The 19,732-nt window shown below is 40.0% G+C and overlaps 2 protein-coding genes across 6 annotated transcripts in view; one reads left to right on the top strand and one right to left on the bottom strand.

Annotated features, from left to right (window-relative positions):
• WDR41 (WD repeat domain 41) overlaps positions 1-19,732 on the top strand; it is a 37,298-nt gene that overhangs the window by 15,646 nt on the left and 1,920 nt on the right. For 3 of the 4 annotated variants that reach the window (XR_015799427.1, XR_015799428.1, XR_015799429.1), the window contains exons 10-13: positions 210-331; positions 1,337-1,425; positions 6,411-6,544; positions 17,332-17,396. Coding sequence is in view for 1 of the 4 variants with exons in the window: in XM_014889277.2 (XP_014744763.1) it covers positions 210-331; positions 1,337-1,425; positions 6,411-6,544; positions 8,303-8,455 (498 nt within the window). In the remaining 3 variants the exon portion in view is untranslated. Of the gene's footprint in view, positions 1-209; positions 332-1,336; positions 1,426-6,410; positions 6,545-8,302; positions 11,537-17,331; positions 17,397-19,732 lie in introns of those variants that run through there. The other variant, XM_014889277.2, reaches the window with a different exon arrangement.
• PDE8B (phosphodiesterase 8B) overlaps positions 12,956-19,732 on the bottom strand; it is a 68,830-nt gene continuing 62,053 nt past the window's right edge. For both annotated transcript variants that reach the window (XM_014889169.2, XM_088156375.1), the window contains exons 18-22: positions 19,045-19,262; positions 17,942-18,077; positions 15,618-15,785; positions 13,949-14,078; positions 12,956-13,430 (exon numbers count right to left, since the gene is read on the bottom strand). In XM_014889169.2, coding sequence (XP_014744655.1) covers positions 13,315-13,430; positions 13,949-14,078; positions 15,618-15,785; positions 17,942-18,077; positions 19,045-19,262 — 768 coding nt within the window. In that variant the 3' untranslated portion in view covers positions 12,956-13,314. The remainder of the gene's footprint in view (positions 13,431-13,948; positions 14,079-15,617; positions 15,786-17,941; positions 18,078-19,044; positions 19,263-19,732) is intronic.

The following is a 19,732-nucleotide window of genomic DNA, read 5'->3' as shown; positions in this document are numbered from 1 at the left end:
AATTACTGCTTAGAGTATATGATTATATCACACATTTACTTTTAAAAAATCCATCTCTTTTATAACTTGCTAATTTCATATGATTGGGATAAAGCAGTAACATGAGGACAGAAACAAGCTAGGTTATAATATCACTGGAAATCCATTATATGCAAGGTGATCCTTCAGTACCTGTTTCTGTAAGTTGTTCTATTGAATTTTCTTTCCAGTATGTGTTTGCTGCTGTGGGGAAAGGCATATACGTATATAATCTTCAAATGAAGCGTGTGATTGCCTGCCAGAGAACTGCTCACGACTCCTCTGTGCTGCACGTTGAGAAGCTTTCAAACAGGTACAAAACATAGTACATTTTGTTACTGCAATAAAGAAAAGCAAAAGTTGGAAGGGTGGCTAGAGACAGACTGCAGAGCTACATTGGTTTTCTAGGGCAGGGACTTGATCTTCAGTTTGAACTTCTTTTATTAGGTAGAGCTTACTTATTTTATTTTGGAAAATTTGTCATTCTAATTCAGTGGGAAAACCTATATTCCAGTATGAGTACACAGGCTGAAAATATCTCGGCTATTTTCAAAATCGGATTTGATGAAACACTTTTTTCTGTATTGTGAAAATATAGATTAATGGCATTTTACTTCTAGGAAGCAAAGGCATATAGCATATTCAAAATATATTTTTACTAGATATTTTAAAACACTTGAAACATTTTAACAAAAGTTAATAACTTGCAGTTTTTGTTTGTTAGTGCAGAATTTCTAGCTCGAACTTGTTTTGACAGCCAACTGGGACAAGTTGCTGTATATATATATATATATATACACATGTATATATATATATATGCTAATAGTTGTGTTTGATCTCAATATATTGTTGTTCAGTGAGGCAAAGTCTGCCAGAAGATAAAAACAGAGGCCTTTGTCTTGTAAATGCATGTGCTCTAAGCTATTCTAAATGTGTCATAAATAGATTACCTTTCCTTTCATTATGTTTCCATAAGAAAAAAATAAGGTTTTGCTTAATGCAAATAAACTTACAGAAACCAATTAGTGGAACTGTGTTTGCAGTTTAGTTGTGTTTTAGTTTACATAGTGGTATGCTTTTAATATGGGGTTGAAAAGTTGTTTTTTTTCCCCCACTTATTCTACAAGTCTATTATAGTTTGTTCTGCTACTAATGAATTTTGTTTTCTGTGGAATATCTGCACACACAGCTACATTTAAGAGTTCTAGTAAACTGGTGTGGAACCTGAGACACTTACTGTCTCTTTCATAGAAACATTGCAAGGTTATATGCACAGGTAAGTATCCATGCTAGTGTTGCTTATCAACTGTTTTTGCAGGCAGCTGATCTCCTGTTCAGAAGATGGCAGTGTGCGCATTTGGGAACTCAGAGAAAAGCAGCAGCTGCCAGCTGAACCAGTTCCGACAGGTTTGCTAGTAGTGGGGAGTGAAAGGAACATTAAAAAACCCAGTATTCGCCATGCAGGAATGCTTTCAGGCATTAAGAATGCTTAGGAGATGTTTTCAGGCTTTGTAAAGAGAGATCATGTCTTGTGTTTAACTGATGGATTACAGGTGTGGGAGGGAAGCTGAAGAGAGTGTGGGTGTACTAGTCTTCCAGTATCTGATATGAGATGTTAGAAGGTCCAGCTGAAGCAACTCTGCCATAAAGCTTACTTAGAGTTTACAGTTGTATGAGCTGGTTTACAAAAATGACCTGACAAACCTTAATGCTTTCCTCCTTGTACCGAACAGTAATGAATTCTATACCATGCAAGAGTAAATAGTTGCAGGACCTTGTGATGAAAGCCTGCAGATAAGCAGCTGGCACCAAAAAAAAGTGTTTTCCACATCTTTGAACTTGGAATGATACTGGGACTTAGTTTGAAGCTGTATCCAAACTCACATACTGCTTCTGGGCACTGCAGTCCTCAGAGCTATTTGATAGTGTTACAGAAAACATTTTCCCCAAGCACAGATGTTCACAGAATCATAGAATGGATAAGGTTGGAAGATATTGCAGTGGGTCATGTGATCCAGCCTCCCTGCTCAAACAGGGTCATCCTGGAGCATATGGCACAGGATTGTGTCCAGATGGTTCTAGAGTATTCCCAGTGAGGGAGACTCCATAACCTCTGGGAAGCCTGTTCTGGTGTTCAGTCACCCACACAGTAAAGAAGTTCTTCCTCCTATTTAGGTGGAACTTCTTGTGCATCGGTGTCTGCCCATTGTCTGTTGTCCTGCTACTCAGCGCCTCTGAGAAGAGCCTGGTCCATTGTCTTGATACCTCACTTCAGATACTGGTGGGCATTGATGAGGTCCCCTTTCAAGGCTGATCAGGCCCAGTTTCCTCAGCCTATCCAGATGCTCCAGTCCTCTCATTTTTTGCAGCCTTCTGCTTGACCTGTTTGCTTAACCTGAGGAGCCCAGAACCGGACACAGCAATCATGGGGAAGCCTCGCTAGGGCTGATTATAGGGGCAGGATCACCTTCCATGACATGTTGGCAATGTTTTTCCTAATGCCCTCCAGGATCCCATTGGATTTCTTGGCCACCAGGACACGCTGCTGGCTCATGGACAGCTTGTTGTCCGCCAGGACCCCCAGGTCCTTCTCTGCAGAGCTGCTCCCCAGCAGGTCAGCCCCAGGCTGTGCTGGTGCCCGGGTTTGTTCCTCCCCAGGTTCAGGACCCTGCTCTTGCCTTTGCTGAATATCACAGGGTTCTTCTTTGTCCATCTCTACAACCTACTGAGGTCCTTCTGAAGAGATGCACAGCACTCTGGGGTGTTGGCCATTCCTCCCAGCTCTGTATCCTCAGTGAATTTGCTGAGGAGGCACATTCCACCTTTTACAAGTCAAGGATGAACAGGCAAAACAGTTCCAGGCCAAGTATTGAACCCTGGGGGACACTGCCAGTCCCCCAAGGACTGGCTCCAACTGTCTGACTGATTTTGACCCTCTGGGCTCTGCTGTTCAGGCAGTTCTCAGTTCACCTCACTGGCCACTCATTCAGTCCACAGCTCTGAGGATGTTGTGAAAGATAGTGTTGAAATCTCTGTGAAAGCCAAGTAGACAATATCCATGTCTTAGTTTTGATTTGCCAATTTAAACATACTCATTTTTCTGTTGTGAGACAGGACCAGGAGCAAAAAAGCAAGGCAGGCCTAAAACTTAAGAGAGTATAAAAAAAAAGAAATTTATGAACTACATAAACAAAGGGGGGGGGAAAAAAACAAATTCAGAATAAGATTTTTTTTCAGGCCACTCCTTCCTTTCCTCTCCCAACCTTCATAACAACAAAACAAACACACAACAACTACTTCAGTCAGTTCCCATTCCCAACTCAGTCTTTTTCAGTTCACTTCCAGAGAGAGAAGCCTCCTCTTGTTGAAGCTGTAGGGATTTTTCCACAAGAAGGAAGAAAACAGTCCTCTTGTGGTTTTATTTTCACGATTTGCATCTGCCCAAGAACCAGCAATCATGACACTCCTCCCAACTCCACAGCCTTCACAAAGCTGTACATGTGGGCCTTGTCTTTCTCATGGGGTATTACTTTTAAGAATGAAATGTTCCACAACAAAGGTTCACTTCATTTCTTTTCTCTCTGTTCATGCTTCATCCTCAGAAAACCAAGATCCCCTTCTTTCCTCGGGGCAAAAGATTCTCAACACAGGTGCTTTTTGGTCAAGTCATCTATCAAATGGAACATCTCCAACCCCCCATGTCTTTCTCCATGGTTTATAGGAATATTCCATACATCAGTTCATCTCTACAATCTTACAAAAGGATTTTCAGCCATCTTGACATCATCTCCTCGTTCTCCTTCCATCTAAAAAAAACTTAGCTCTTGCTTCACTGACTTCAGAAATCTTCTTATTCCCTTTCATATCCAAAGGAAGGCTGGAGGTTTTGCAAATCTTATCTGAGCACTAAAGAGTTAAAGTTTAACACAACTACAAGAGTTGGGCCAGGCTCAGGCTGCACTGGGGGGGTGGCTGAGGTGTCAATCACCCTTTCTGAGGCTGGGCTGTAGCCCCACATTGCCCATGGCTACCCCTGCTCCCCAGACAGGGCCCGACTGCCTGCCCCAGGTGCGTGCCCCAGGCTGGGCAGGCCTGGCCCTTCCGAAACTGCTCCGAGCCAGCAGCAGGAGCTGGCCCCCCCCCAGAGCCACAGGCCCATGGAGGAGGAAACCGTGGAGGTCTCATCAAGGAGCCTCTCCTCCTCCCGGCCATCGGGGTCCCCTGGTTTGCAAATGGGGCCCAAGCGGCCTCCCAAGCCTCCCCTCGCGTAGGCTGGGGAAGCTCAGGTTGGTGTTACCTGCTCAGCCACCGGAAAGACCAAAAGCCTCAGTTCCGGATTACCTCCTTTGAAATGTGTGTTCAAGGAGTGAACTAACTTTCTCACATTGGCTGTTGAAGTTGTCCCAGCCCCCACAGAGGAAGCTCCCTTAGAGAGAACTTCTCTCTGAGTTTCTTCTTCCCAAGTCAACCCATTACAATCCACTACTTCCCCTCATCCATCCAGGTAGTTATGTCATTGTGGAAGGCAATTAGGTTGGTCAAACATGACTTACTTTATTCAACTCATGCTGCCTATTCCTCATCATCATCTTGTCATCCATGTGGATACAGGTGGTCTCTAGAATGAGGTGCTCTGTCACTTTCCCAGGGATTGAGGTGATGCTGAAGGGCTAGTAGTTTCCTAGATCCTCCTTCTTGTCTCTTTTGAAGACCAGGGTGACCTTTGCTTTCTTCCAGTCCTCAGCACCTCTCCTGATCTCCATGACCTTTCAAAGATGATCATGAGAGTCCTTGCAGTGGTATCCACCAGCTCTCTGAGCACTTGTGCATGCATCCCCTCAGGGCTTACGGTCTTGTGAATGTCAGGTTTGCCTAGGTAGCTTCTAACCTAATCCTCCTTGACCAAGGGAAAGTCTTTGTTCCAGCATTCCTTTACCCCGGTCTCCTGTGTCAGAGAATACTGAGGGCTGATCTTGTCATTGAAGACTGAAGAGAAATACCTGACTTCTCTGCATTTTGGTCTACCAGGGTCCTTCCCTGTATTTAGTAACAGGCCCACATTATCCTTAGTTTTCCTTTTGTTACTGATATATTTGAAGAAACCCTTCTTGTTTCCTTTGACATCCTTGGCCAGTTTCAATTCCAGATGGGTCTTGGCCTTCCCTGTCTCATTTTTACTTACTCTGACAGCCTCTCTGTATTTGTTTCAAGTGGCCTGATCCTGCTTTCATCTCCTGTGTATTTCTTGCTTATGCTTGAGTAATGGCAGTTCCTTTGTAGTACTTGCTACTCTTTGACCAAGCTCCCCTGCACACTCGCAGTTGTGGAGTGACAGGTGCTCTGTACGATATAATTAGTATCAAGGACTGGGAACAGCAACAGGCTCTTCTGTAGGAATTCTTATGTTCAAAGTGTGAATAATTTTCTTGATGTATCTTGTCTACCTGGCTGTTCATCTCTTGTTGGTAACTTTTGAAAATATATTTTTGATGCCTGGATTGATTTAGGAATGTTCTGTCTTCAGCATTGCTGATGACAGGCTGATCTACAGAGTGACAAGTGGTATTTGGTTTCCCATTAGAAATTTATAACTTCTATGAATCAAAATTTTGGACAAAACCTCAGGGAGATATTGCTGTTGATTTGCATTATTTTTATTCTAGGGATCCCCTGAGAAGTTGTTCATCTGACCAGTTATCTCCCATGCATCAGGGCCATAGTTTAGCACAGTTCTAGTTCTGTGTGCTGATATGGCTGAGGGAAGGATTGGGAGAGTCTAAATTGCTTTGTGAACAGAGTCCAACCTTCTTACTTGTGTCAGTACTATTACACAGTTCTGGGGCCTGTGACTGTGTACTTTTGTGCAATCTAAATGGAACATGTGGGATACTATCTTTACACTCCACATTGACTGATGGTTCTAAAACTGAAGGAAGGAGGCAGTGAGCCAGCACTTAGATTCTGTAGTGCAGAACATACAGGGGAGAGCTTGGTGCCTCATTTTTGCGCTCTTTGCTCAAGTAACAATTTAGGATGGCAGAGCAAAGACAAATACCACTTGTCCTGCATCTACCTTTGCTGTTCAGTTCATTCTTTTAGGAAGTCTCTGTATTTGTTCCTAAATATATGTATTGTCTCATCCAGGTGTGTAATTCAGCATGCTTTCTAAATTACATTAGGTAGGACAGATAGCTATGTTTCTTTCTTCCCTCAAGATGAATAATCCAGGTGCTAAACGGCTGCATAGTACAATGCTTCCATCTTTTTGCTATACAAATATCCTGCTTTTAGATTTTATGTGACTTTTGTAGTTCTCTCTTTAGCTAGAAGAAATAAATTGTATTTGTGATTTTTGCCAAAATAAGAGATTTTTTTTTTTTTTTCTCTCTTAGGGTTTTTCAACATGTGGGGATTTGGAAGGGCAAACAAGCAGGCAAACCAAGCTGCTAAGAAGATGCAGGAAAATACACCTGTGTATTTCTTGGAGCTGGTTGGTGATTTGATTGGTCATTCATCAGCTGTGCAGGTAGGTCAGCTTTAGTAAGAATGAAAAGAAGTGAATGTTAGTAAGTAAAATAAATTTGACAGCGTTTCTTGAACTGTAACTTTTGACTGTCTGGATCTGGAGCCTAGGAGCACACTGTGTGGTATCTTTAGCGCAGTGTGAAAACAGTAAATACAGTAATGACTTAATATTCTAGTGACAGCTCGCTCACTGACGCCTGAGGACTGTGTTCGCACATATATGCTAATCTGACAGAGTATTTGGCTTCATTTATAAACTGCAGACAATACAGTTGGGAACCAGGTATATGACCCAGATTTCATCTTGAATTCACAATATAAACAAGGGCTTCTACAAAAAAAACAAAACACTCTGAGTAATTTCTTAGCCCTCTGTGCTGTGAGCATTAAGGAGATCTTCTAACTTAAGCAGTACTACCAGTATTATTCCATGCTTCTGTCTACCTAAAATAGTGTGTGTTTTAAATGGCGTGATTCTGGAGTAGCTTTGCTTACAGACATTCATGAGACAGACTGCTTTTCAGAACTGCTGCTGCTAAAACCTGAAAGCTTTTGTTTAATAGCTAAATCCCTTCTGCCAAAGGGATTTCCGCAAGGCTCTCTATCCCTTTCTGCCATCTTTCTTTTGAAAAACTGTTGGGAGGGATCCTGTTATCAACTTGGAAGGTTGCTGTCTAAGAAAGAGGACAGTGTATAATTCAGCAAGGGACACAAAGAAGCTGAGAGGCATATGTTGGGTCTTGGCTGAGATGCAGAGCAAAGGAGTAGTGGAGATGATTGGTGGATATGGTTTCCTGCAATGATCTACATATGGAAATTTTTTATTTTTTTTTTAAACTCTGGGCGGATGGCAGCTGTTGAGGAAGAAAATGTTGAATAGTGATGAAGTGTATGAAATGTTGAATAGTGATGGCCAAGATGAGGGCTTGGGAGCCTATGTCTACTAGAGCCCTCTAGCTAGTAAGTGACCATTCCCAGGGCAGGTAGGCTTTGTCCTGAATGCTTCCCCCCAGACAGGTCCCTTTAACTGAAGGATCCATAAACTGAAGAATCAGGGCATTGTGAGCATACCATAGTATCACTGGTTCCATTGGCTGTCACGTTGAACTGCAGTTAGTGGTTAATTTTAGGCAGTCTTGTAAAGATCTCAGAAGTCAGGGGTTAACTCGTGATTTGTCTGCTCCATTGGTCTTGCAAAATCCTTCCACTGGTGCTGTAGTTCCTTCCATTGTTGTGTTTCTTGCTTGTTTGACTTCCTCTGTGTAACTAGGCATGTGCTGACGCTGTCACAATCGTTTGTTCTTTCATCTTTCCAGGCCTGCAGTAGTACCCTACTGTGTTGTAGAGGGGAGGGGGAACTGTGTTCCCAGAGAACAGAACACTGTGGCTTCTGTTCCCAAGAAACCAGATCAGAATTCTTGCAAGTCATTCACTCTTCTACTGCAAACTTAAAACAACTTGCTTCAGGATTTACAGTCCTTTAGCTTCCCTGTCTCCAAGGCTTTATTGCTTTTTTAGATGGAGGTCTTTCAGTATGAAGTGCCTAAAGAGTTTTTTGTATAGGAATTTTAAAGAGTTGTTTTTATGTAGCAATTTTATGGCATCTCAGACATACAGACAGTATGTACTTTTGTATTCCTGTCTATAAGCAGAGCCATTTCAGATACGTGTATTTGTTTAATCCAGCTGTACACTAAAATATTAAGCAAGTTGACCATCTCATGCAAGCATCATGGTAATGATAGTTGTTTCATTGCAGATGTTCCTGTACTTTGGTGAACTGGGATTGGCTACATGCTCTGCTGACCACCTCATTATTTTGTGGAAGGATGGTGAACGAGAATCTAGCCTCCGCAGTTTAACACTATTTAAAAAATTGGCACAAAATGGTGACTTGCAGCTCAGACTTTAAATTGTTTGAATACAGGCTGCATATATGTAAACTGGATGTGTGTTAAACATGAGTGTAAAGGTACTGAGTTACTGGGAATCTGACTACTAGTAAAGCTTACACTTAATGTCATATGTTATATTGGAACTTGTCTTAGTTGCTACTCTTCTCAAAGGAGAATTTTGCATTTTGGTATGCTCTGTCAGCAGAGATGGTGTTCTCTTGAAAGACTGAAGGTAATGATGACTCATTAAATAGTTTCTAATATTATTCTGAATGTTTAAAATTATCATGGGTGAATGTCAAAATTAAAAATCGTGAAATACATTGGATGGATCATAATTAAAGCAGTTGAGAGTATCCACAATGCAATGTGCAGGAAGAAGGCATGGGAAGAAATCTGCAGCTTCCTGTTTTATATAATGTATTTCTAGAAGCTGAACTTCCCTCACTGATGGTTCAGTTTTGTGTGTAAACAGAAAGCTCCAAAAGAAAGAATTCTCAAATAGAAATTTTGTATTTAAAGTTAATATCCTGCACCAATGGTAAGAAAAAGAAAAAAAGGTAGGTAATGCCAGTTTGTCAGGTTCTAATTTTTGGCAAACTGAGGTATGTTGAAACTTTTTACTAGTAGTAGCTGCAGTTTTACTTGGATGAGCCTATATTACTGGAGTTTATACAGCACCATTACGAAGTCTAGAATGCAGTGTGATTAGTTTAGCTTGATCTTTCTATAATGCATTCATCAAATTAATTTGTGTCTAATAAAAACCATTTGCCTTACCATTTTCAGAATTTTCAGAAAGTAAAATACTTTAAGTAGTAGGAGTTGATATGTTCAATAGTAGTGAAACTGTGTTTTGCCATATGAATACTAAATTATCAGCTGAAGTCTGACTTCAGAGAAAAATTCTACATTAAGTTTGTAAGGGTGAATAGTATTTCAAGTTAAAAAATAAGTATCTAAGCACACAGGTACTAAGAGTCTGAGATACCAGCAGCTAGACAGGAGTAGGGGAAGAAAGGCAAACCAAAACATAAAGCTCAAACCATAGCAACAAGAACACAAAAGCAGAAAACTAATCAACAGACAAACAAGCAAATAATCCCCTCTCTCCCTCCAACAACTAACCAAAAAATGAAGCAAAGTTAAACCTAGAACTGATACAAAGAAGGCGTGAGGAAGGACAAGATAATGAGTGGTACATTACCATTTGGACAGAAAAAAGCTAGGGAGAAGGGAAAGTTTGGGAACTTAGTGGTCATAAAGCTATGTAGAACGGGGTGCCACTGTCCTCAGGTCTGCTCAAAAGAAAATGCACTTAAATGGTGTAGGAATAAGTCTTGTGCAACTTTTCAGAGCCATCTATTCCCTTTGAATCAATGAGAATTGTTTTCGGTACAGGAAACTACATGGCTGAAATTCCAAACTTCAGATACCGTGGTTGCAGTAAGAGCAATTAAAACAAAGGGCTAAGCAGATTCTCGCAAGAGCAGAAACAAAAGGAGAAAGCTCCTAGCTTCCTAGAAGAAACCAAAAAAGCCTTTTAGACTTGCTTTCCCCAGCAGTGGTGGGCACTTCCCTTTCTCCTACCACTCAGAAGCCCACGTTTGCCTCATGAGTCTTATTATGAGACAATAATCTTCTCTGGAAAGCAGGGCAGAGGGGCAGTAAGATTTTGAGTTGTAATTTTGCCCTACGTTAGCCAAGTTTTACAGCTAATCTTACTTGAATATAGAGCTCAAAATAGCATATTTCAAAACCACAAAACAGATGGAGGAATTGTTAAATTACCCTCTCCTTTAAATTCAGGGAGGTTAAATAACTGTTAAATCTTGAGCTCCCTGTTCTTTGCTAAGGCTGGCTATTCTGTTGACCTGAGTAGGAAAGGCATTTGGATTACAGCTAAGGATAACATGCCTTTGAGTATATGGTATTAAACTTGAGAGAGGTAAGCATGTTAAGTCTACATTGCTTCAGCTTGTCTCCATCAGCAGATGTTGCATTTTGAATCTTTTTGAATCTTTTTTCCTTGTTTTAATTGTGAAATAACTATTTGGTTGTATATAAGGCTTGTGTGTACACATTGTTATGACACCTGTACAGTGAAAGCATATAAAACTTAGGTTTTTTGGAGAGCCTCCTGCTGTCATCAGTTATAACTAGAGAGAAGGAAGATCATATTTTTATTCTCTCTTCTTAGAGCATGGGAACAACTATTTCCTTTTTATGTGAGTGCTTTTAAGTGAATACCTGGTAGAGAAACAGACCTATTTAAGCGGTCAGTTCTAATCACAAAACTTGCTGTGCATTTTACACGGATGTAATTCAGCTTTAAATAGTCCTACATGCATGTATGAATATTTATATTTATCAAAAGTGCCATTGTTCTCAGATAGACTACATTGGCAGTAGATCTCCCAAGGGTCTCTTCTTTTAAAGATGGTTGACTTAAAAGTACTGAGTTCTTTGTTTTACAAATGAACTTTGAGTGTAACAAAGAACATAGGTATATATCCTTAGTTAAATGAGAGTTTGTCACTTGCTGTTGGGAGATGCAGTGAGCTGAATTACAGTGACTAGATGAGACTTTTTACATCTAACTGATGTCCAAAATTTTTTCCACCTTACAGTAGCACTGAATTCCGTATGTTCATGTCATGGAAGTAAATATCTTTATCGGACCTATTCTTAATACTTTTACAACTCTGAGGTGGCTATGTTATGTCTGTGCACTGACAACAGCATGAAACAAGCAGCTGTTAGTAAACTGGACTAGTTTAGGAGATCTGACACAACTGGCAATGATGATTAATCAGTGCTGGTTTATTTTGCTTAAAGAGGACCTATATCCACACAATTTTTTTTTTCTTCGTCTGACTGGGAAGAAACACAAGGTCCTACAGCAAATATATTGATTCTGAATTAATTCCTGGGCTTCAGTTCTGGTTCACAAGTAGAACTTTATTTTTTGATGCCTTCCACTGTTGACATTTTGTTCTGTATGACAGAAGTGTGACAAAAATATGAATGAAATGTTTTACATGGATGTGGTCTTACAATGTTGCTATATTTAACAAATTAAATTAACAAAGCTTAAATCTTGGGAAATTCTTTTCTCTAATGCGAACTGCAGTGAATGTTCAGTTATCAGAATAGTTAAAGTACAACCACCAAGAGCACTAGTTCTAAATAAAGAAATGGTAGAAGCAAACAGTATACAGTATTAAAAAACAGAAGTTCAACTTCTCTGAATAAAAATCCACTGAAAAATGTTGCCATAGGTAATAGGAAAGAATGAATAATCATGCTTCACCAGAAACACCATTTTTCAAGTATACACGATGTGGCATTTTAATACACAGCAACTGGCCTTGGCTATGACAAAAGTAAGGATCTGATACAATTCTAACAAAAATATAGCTTCTATATATTTTTCTGCACATACATTTTATGAATGTTGCCTTTTGTTTCAGAACTTGGTACAAAACATACAAAAAAGGTTGGCACATATGTAAGCTACGTGCAGTAAACAGCATTGTTGCTATTCTTCCATAGCAATCTATGCTGTTTGCTTTTTTTTCCCCATTTCCTTTACCCGGTTTGATTTTTGATACAGCACAGGGTAGATGGACTGCTTCTTTAATCGCAGCCACAGCTTTGACAGTCTTGCTTGCAGCCTGGAGTGCACAGTATTAAAAATCAGCAGTTCTGCTAGTAGTTATTTACTGAATAGTCTGAGAATAGTCTAAAATTTAAACTCATGTTCTGCATGTGATTAAAATGAGATGTACAAAAATACGCATTTGTGCTTTGAAAGCCGTAGCATAAATTTCGTATCTTAGAACTAATGAAGAACTATATTTGATTTCCAACTGATTTACACGTTTTGAAGTACTTCTTGCACCACAAAACCAATCAGCATTTTATTAGGAGAATAAAGCAGTACAAATTATAATGCTTTTATAAATTATACTCCGGAAACTTTTTTTTAAAAAAGTGATAGGTTCATCTTAGAACTAGCACAGTAAATGAACTTGTCAGAAAATTTATCAATTTAATAAAAGTGATGACCATGTTTACAAATACTGTTTATATAAAAAAGGATGATGATCAAGTGCCATAATAGTTTTTTGTGTAAAATTTGGTGAAAACCTGTGTTATAACATCTGGAAGATGGCAGAGAACCATGTGGATGGCACTACCTAGACAGAACATACTTATTTTCCTGTATTATATGATCAATTTTAGAGAACATTGACTCCTGTCAAGATTTTATATGGAAAAGAAAGAACAGGTGGTGCTCTGAGAGCCTCTGTAATAAGAAAGTTGTTTTAAAAGGTGTCATGTTTGGGGTTTTTATATATCCCGTTTATTAAGGTTTACTTGTTTTGCTGTGCATGTTCTCTTTATAAGTATGGTTTAGAGAGCTGAAGAACATTGATAGAATTGGAACAAATTTATGCTAGAAAAGTGGGAAGTTTATATCCTTATTTGACAGGCTGTTCTTACTCTCCTGGTGACTAGATTATCCCTGTCTCTGAAAAACAGTTGTGTGAAGCGTTAGTGAATACTGTTGTATCAACTACAAGATTCAACAAGTGCATATTCAGTATTAGAAACTAGTTTCAGAAGTACATTTTCTGCCACAAAATATTATTTCCAAAGAGCACTTAGTCATCTGTGGTTTATATAGCCTCTAAAAACATTTTTCTGTAGAATTCATAGAAGCTTAAAAATGAGTAAAATATTTCCTTCTTGTCACGCAGTCTTAATTTCACTGGAAAAGCAACATTAATCCCCTTTGTAGCCAAGAGTTTCTGTAAGTGATTCACAGTGAAACTGGTAGAGCAAGAGGTCTAGTTTTCTTGACTTAGTGTCAGTTGTTGTTTTCTGATGGGAGCCTGAGACTCTTGCACTTCAAATCATCCAGTGTTTTCCAGTGTTTATAGTTATTAGCCAAGTGTTGCATCAAAACAGGCAGATGTGCAAATGCTGAAAGAACAGGAAAAAGAGTTTTACCATGTTTATAGAATGGGAAGAAGAACAGCCCAGCCTGATCTGAAACTGACATTCTCTTACTCTCTTTTGTTCTTCTAATTCCTTAAAGTAATATTAAAAGGGGAAAGATTTTTTTTTAGTGGTTTCTCTTTCAAGAAAATTCCTTTCCAAATGCTTGGTGACTTCATTAAATTACTCTAGCATGCAGCCATGGTGGTCTTAGTTTCTGCTGCTCAGAAGAAATACAATGCTAAAGGAAAAAAATACATAGATGATAAAAAAGTATAGTTTTAAGCCATTAAGCTTGTCTACATAGATTGCCTGGTAAGTGCGCAGCTTCATAATGTGCAGTGAAACAGGCTTCGGTGTCATGACTGCACAATATCCTGTGCTCTACTTCTTATATATGGGTACTGCCTCTGAAAAAAGTGGACGCAAGGCCACCTTGAGATTAGTAAGTTTGGACTGTAGGAATCTCTGTGTCAGAGCAAGGAAGAAAAATTAGTACTTACCATCCCATGCATCAAACATATCTGTTATAAAATAATCAATGAAGGAAATCTGAGACTTGGGAATGCTGCAGGTGTTTCTGTCAAATACTGGCATTACAACAGGCAGGCCCTGTCTCTTCTCTTCATCAGTCTAAGAAGACAAAACTCCAGTTAGCAACTAGAGCTTTGCTGACTTTCATGGTGGAGTAGCAGAGGTCAGGGCATTAGATGAATTGCAATAGGAGATTTGAGACAAGCCTTAGACCCCCTGAGATGAACTGCCTCTTTTCATGTGTGTTATTTTGTCTGGAACAGGGACTGAAATCAACATCTCTTCCCTTTCACAAGTACCCTTACTACTGCAGCCTTGTGATTGCGCTTAGTTCCAACAAGACAGAATACTGTAATCTCATGATTAGGGTACACCAGCTAAAAATATGGAAAATGGGGTTGTAGAGTCCTTCAGCAGAGAATAGGTTTGATCTCTCGTTTTTCCACATCTGTAATGGATGTTACAAATCATTTGTCTTTTAAATAAGAAGAGATTGTTGCTGAGGCTACTTCCTCTGCTTGTATCAGGTTATAAGATGAATGGAAGTAAAGGTAAGCCCTTTAATTCTGTGTCTCCAACTGGAAGAGGCCTGGTTTTGTTGCACTCACTGTGATGTAAGATCTGTAGCAGTTTCTTAGAATGTAATTCCAAACAACATCCCCTTTTAAATAGTACAGGCAGCAGTTAATACAGAAATTGGCAGCAGAGCGGTCTCCAAAATTAGCAGAGGTGAATAAACAGGAGAACAGCTCTTTGCACCTCACATTGTTGCAAGTAGGCTAGTGCTTAATTTGGGCAGTTTAAAGCTAGTTTATGATACCTTGACTGCTAGGAAGATACAACATAAGTGATCTTTGATCTTTCTTAGGACACGACAGAATTTATTCTCTATGATTAAAATGAAATTCAGACATGTCTCAGGTAGTAGCTACAATTTTCTTTCAGTAGTAACTATCACATATGTGACCTGAATTGAAGGGTAGGCATGCCTGCTTTTCTTTCTGTCTACTCATGGCTTTTATTTCCATACCATTATTGGCAAATTAAAGCTGGTTATTTTATCATTTGTTAATTAAAGAGCTAAAAGAGTTAGGCTCTTTGCATTTCTAGCAGAAAAACTGAACGTGAAGAAAGCAAGCTGAGCTTTCAGTACTATCTGGAGACATCCCATGTGATGTATTTACACTGCCCACATGTCTGCACTACTTTTCTGCCTACAATGATAGTAGTTCAGGTTCCATCTTAAAGGGCAATCCCAGTAGTTCAGCTGAGGTATGGGTCTTCAGGGAAGGTATTGGGACAAGAAGCTAGAGTGCTGACCATCTTAAATTTCAGCCAGTTAAATTGAGTAGGACTAATCAAATCGTTTTGATCAGATAATGAAAGTGTAAAACCTCCCTTCCACTATTCTGTACAGTGAGCTTCATGATAAGCAAACTAGCTAACTGCTTGAGTTGAATTCTTGTGCATGAAATTGAGGGGCCAGTTCTACTAACTGACTACAGTTAGTAGACTACAAACAAAAACCATTCATATGGACTCTGTGGTGACACTAGACAGACCCTGTGTGGAACAGCAGATCAGCCAATGTGCTCTTCCTTACATAATATAATAGTTAAATCATAAAAATATACGTACCTGTGCAAAGTACTCCTCTGAAATCCTGCCTGCCCATTCAATACACAGCTCTAGGGGGCGACATGGATTTGCTACATCTGCACATTTAATCATCATGCGCTTGATCAATGTCTGGTTGTCTGGAAAATTCTTTATGTTGGCTGTACATTCAGTGTTGCTTCCTTCACTCTGTAAAGGAGATTTGGTTACAGGGGCCAGTGGCAGCATTCCCTGCCAACAGGAGCGAGGGCATCATTATCATAGATCACAGATGTATCAGCTGTACTGGACTTAGGCACTAAGCAGGCACCCAATCTGCTGCCTTATAATTTCATGCAGAGCACCAGGAACTTGGAGAAGAAGGTGATGTCTGAGACCTGGAGCCTTGCTAAGTAACTAATGATAACCCAAATACATACTACAGTTGTGGACATTCTCAAAATTAGTATCAAAGTTTGTGAAATGAGGTGCCACAGGCTCTTTATCAGGTAGGATGTTACCTTCTCTGCATCCCACCCTGGCCGTCTTGGAAGAGGACCATGATAGGGGATGCATCCACCAACTGCAAGCTCGTAAACAGTCCACACTTATGAATGTTTAGATGTAGGGGATGTGATGATAGGGAGTTTCTGGACTTAGATTTTTATTCCTAAATGAGAAAACTGAGGCATGCACAGGGGGCTGTTGATTGACTGGCACAACTATTTCTTTTACACACAGAAAAACAGCTCTCTGACATTCAGTTCCAGCATGTTTCCAAGTAGAACTGCTTTCTTTGTGCCAGATTTTGAACTTTCAACCTGGAATAATCTTTGATCTCAGTTGCCAGGGAGGGTGAAATCTTACATAATCTATGAGATTAACAGTAAGAAATCACAGGAGTGGTAGACTGCAGAAATTCTCTGCTTGCTAGACAGTAAAATACCAAACTTCTTACTGACTTCTCTGGAGACGTGGTGGAGGTGACAAGGTAAGTTGTTCCCAGTCTGCTGTGGCATCATATTCTGGGTCTTAAGCAGTTTAGAAAGGCATGGGTATATTATGTAGTAATGAAAGACCTCTTCCTTTGCTCACATGGCATTAATGCAATTCTCAAAATAATAAATTTGCGGGATTTTGGCGTCCCTTCGCTGCTAAATTCAACTCTTGAGTCAAAAACTGAACGTAAGTACTTTTAGCCACCACAACTAAATTTGTATCTTTGTAGCTTGGAAAAGCTTTGAGGAAATACTTTGATGTGACTTTTGCCAATTTAGGCATTTATCTTCTAACTTTATATTTAGCAGTTTATCCTTTTTCAGATGGGTAGCCCAGCAAAGAACTGTCAAGTTAACCCTGTACCTTAACTTGTGTTCAAGACCAAATCCAGAAAGAGCCACTGTTAACACTGAAGAACAGATCAGCCTAATACTGAGGGAAAACAAGAAGTCTGTAGTGGAAGTGGTTCTGTCTTCCATGTTTATTGTGAGATAAATTCAGCAGCATTTGTGATTTCCAGCTGATATTGCTGGGAAAGTGGAGCTCAGCAGTCCCTAGAAGCAGGTAATTTCAGCTGGCAGAATGCTGTCTTTTAAAGTTGTGAATGGTACCCATGACAGTACAAAGTCCAATTTTGGATAGCTAACAGAAAATACTTCTGTTTGGTTTTAGCATTGCTGATCTTGTCTGATTTTTTTTGCATGTTTCCAACAAAGCATTATATTCACTAAGGTGCATTAAGGTAGTCTTTCCTCAGGTAACACTACCCTGAAGAACCTGGTCAGGCCCTGGATTGTCAGCCTCGAGAGGCAGCAAGAGAAGGTAAGAGGGGATGGGAAACTCAGAGGCAGCTTATTAAATAAACCTTGGTGGAGTATTAGGGTTTGTACTGTTATGCAAAAAGGCCTGGACATCTCTTGGTACAATCAGGAGTGTAGAGGTCTCAGGAAGTTATTCTTCAGGGCTTGAAGGCTCCAGATTATACAGAGACAAAACTTCTGAGGAGGTTCCTCAGTTACATCCCTAGGCTCATACAAATCCCACTGGAGACAGGACCATAGGAACAGGTGACAGCCTGGCTCCATGCACAGAATTATCCATGTAAAACAACATCTGTCCATATATTTCCTGAATACAAGATGGCTTTGAACAGAGCTTATAAAATGAAGTGTTTAAATTAGCTAAGAGCAGAAAAGAGAAGAAGCATGTTTTTTCGCACTTAAATGTATGAGACCACAAATCCATTAATGTCATTTGAGCATTGCCACAATGCAAATTAATGCAAGGTGAATGAAAATGATACTTAAGGTTGTCTGGGAAGAATCTCACTGAAATGCCTGAAGACATAAAGTCCTGCAAGCACTTACATGTGGGCTGATCTCCTCAGATGCCATAGGCTTGTTGATACTGTTCACAAATTTGTTCACATGCTCAAAGTGCTTCGTCATCTCTGTTGCCAAAACCATATCAATAATGGCCTGTCGCAATGTTCGGTAGCGATTTCTAGGAAAGAAAGAGTTCTTGCTTACAGGCTTGCCAGACAGAGCTCTGCACTTTCCTCATCCCTGCCCACATAGCACTACAAAACACTGCTCAGGGGCTCAGCCACAAGCTGGTACCTTCAGAGTTAGGAACAGTCTAAGGATGAAGGAATGGACAAGATCATGCCTCTCTTAAGTTCCCCCTGCTCTCTTATTTTTGCCCAATTAAAAATCAATCCTATGAAGTCAACAAAAATTTACATCTCAGTTTCATAATGCTGTAAGACTAAGATAACTTCTCCAGGAATGGCACCAATGCATCCATTGCACTGTATGTTAGTGTGTTAGCTTGGAATGCAAATCTCAGGGTTTTCAAAAACAACAGGGAGGTAGACAGATCAATTACTTCTGGGGTCAGGCTCTTTCCCTTTCAGAGCTCTTTCTCTCACCTTGTCCTTACAAAAACTAGAGTCATGGAATGGGAATTCCTGAGCTACTTGCATGCCCAGCCAACCACGCGGAGCTTCCAGCTCTCCCAGAGCTTCACGTCCTCTGCTACCACCCTTCCCATTCCATGTGAACGGAGTGCTGTGATGCATAGGACCTTGTGCAGACACAACATGCAGCATCTAGCTGCTGGTGTGTAAAACATACCTCAAAAAAGTAATGCCCGGGTTCTTTCAATGAAAAGGCAGTGGGCCAAGATGCAGCCTTGAGGCCGTTAACTGGATGAAGTTAATGTAATTAATGAAAGATTATTAAACATCTCTCTAAGCTTCCAATAATTACAAGTTGGAAGACAGGGCTGGTGAGGGGCAAATGAAAACCTTTTTATAAATCATACCTACATAGGATTCTAGAAGAGATTAAATTTTATTATCTGTATTTAAAGTGTGCATTCTTGTTTAGAAGGAAAGATCTCAATTTGCCCCAAACTAAAACAAATAAGCAGTCCACACGTGGACACTCCCCTTGTCCACTAGACACACCTGTCAATATTCTTGAAAATGTTGTATTTGCTGTCTTTCGTTGTAAGCTGAAATGCCAGTGCTGTGTGGTGACTCTCTAATACAGCTGTATCATTGTAAAGGACAGCTAATTCGCTGCCTGCATTGCACAGGAAGGAGTTGGTCCGTCCAGGATGGTCTACATCATGAATGGTAGCAGCTATTAATGCAGCTACCTCATCTAAATGGTCCAGACTTCCCTACAGGAAGAGAGAAAAAATACAATGTAGCACAAAAACTACAGTAAATATTTTCTAATAACTTCCAGGTACCCACAATTACATAAATGTTAACTTAAACAGGGGTCCTACCTCCTTGCAGTCATTTTCCATTCACTGTGCCCACAGATTACCTACCACAAAATTTCCACTTCTACCCTTATCCAAATGTGCTTTCTTTAGTGAAGCTTTTTACACTGCTGTCACCTGAGCAATATCTTTGCAATATCTTATAGTTTAGTGGATAAATCACCTAGGGGTTTCCTTCCATAGGATAGGATAGACGATTTCACTTGGAAGTGAAACCTACAATGATTATTGGCCAAACTACTTGACCAGGGCTGAATAAAAGTTAAAGCATGTTATTATGGGCATTGTCCAAATGCCCCTTAAACACTGACAGGCTTAGGGCATCAACCACCTCTCTGGGAAGCCTGTTCCAGTATTTAACC

The sequence above is a fragment of the Sturnus vulgaris genome, chromosome Z, assembly GCF_052056855.1.
Source record: "Sturnus vulgaris isolate bStuVul1 chromosome Z, bStuVul1.hap1, whole genome shotgun sequence".
NCBI lineage: Eukaryota > Metazoa > Chordata > Aves > Passeriformes > Sturnidae > Sturnus > Sturnus vulgaris.
The sequence above is the reverse complement of the archived record's forward strand: the minus strand, read 5'-3'. Positions and strand labels throughout refer to the sequence as shown.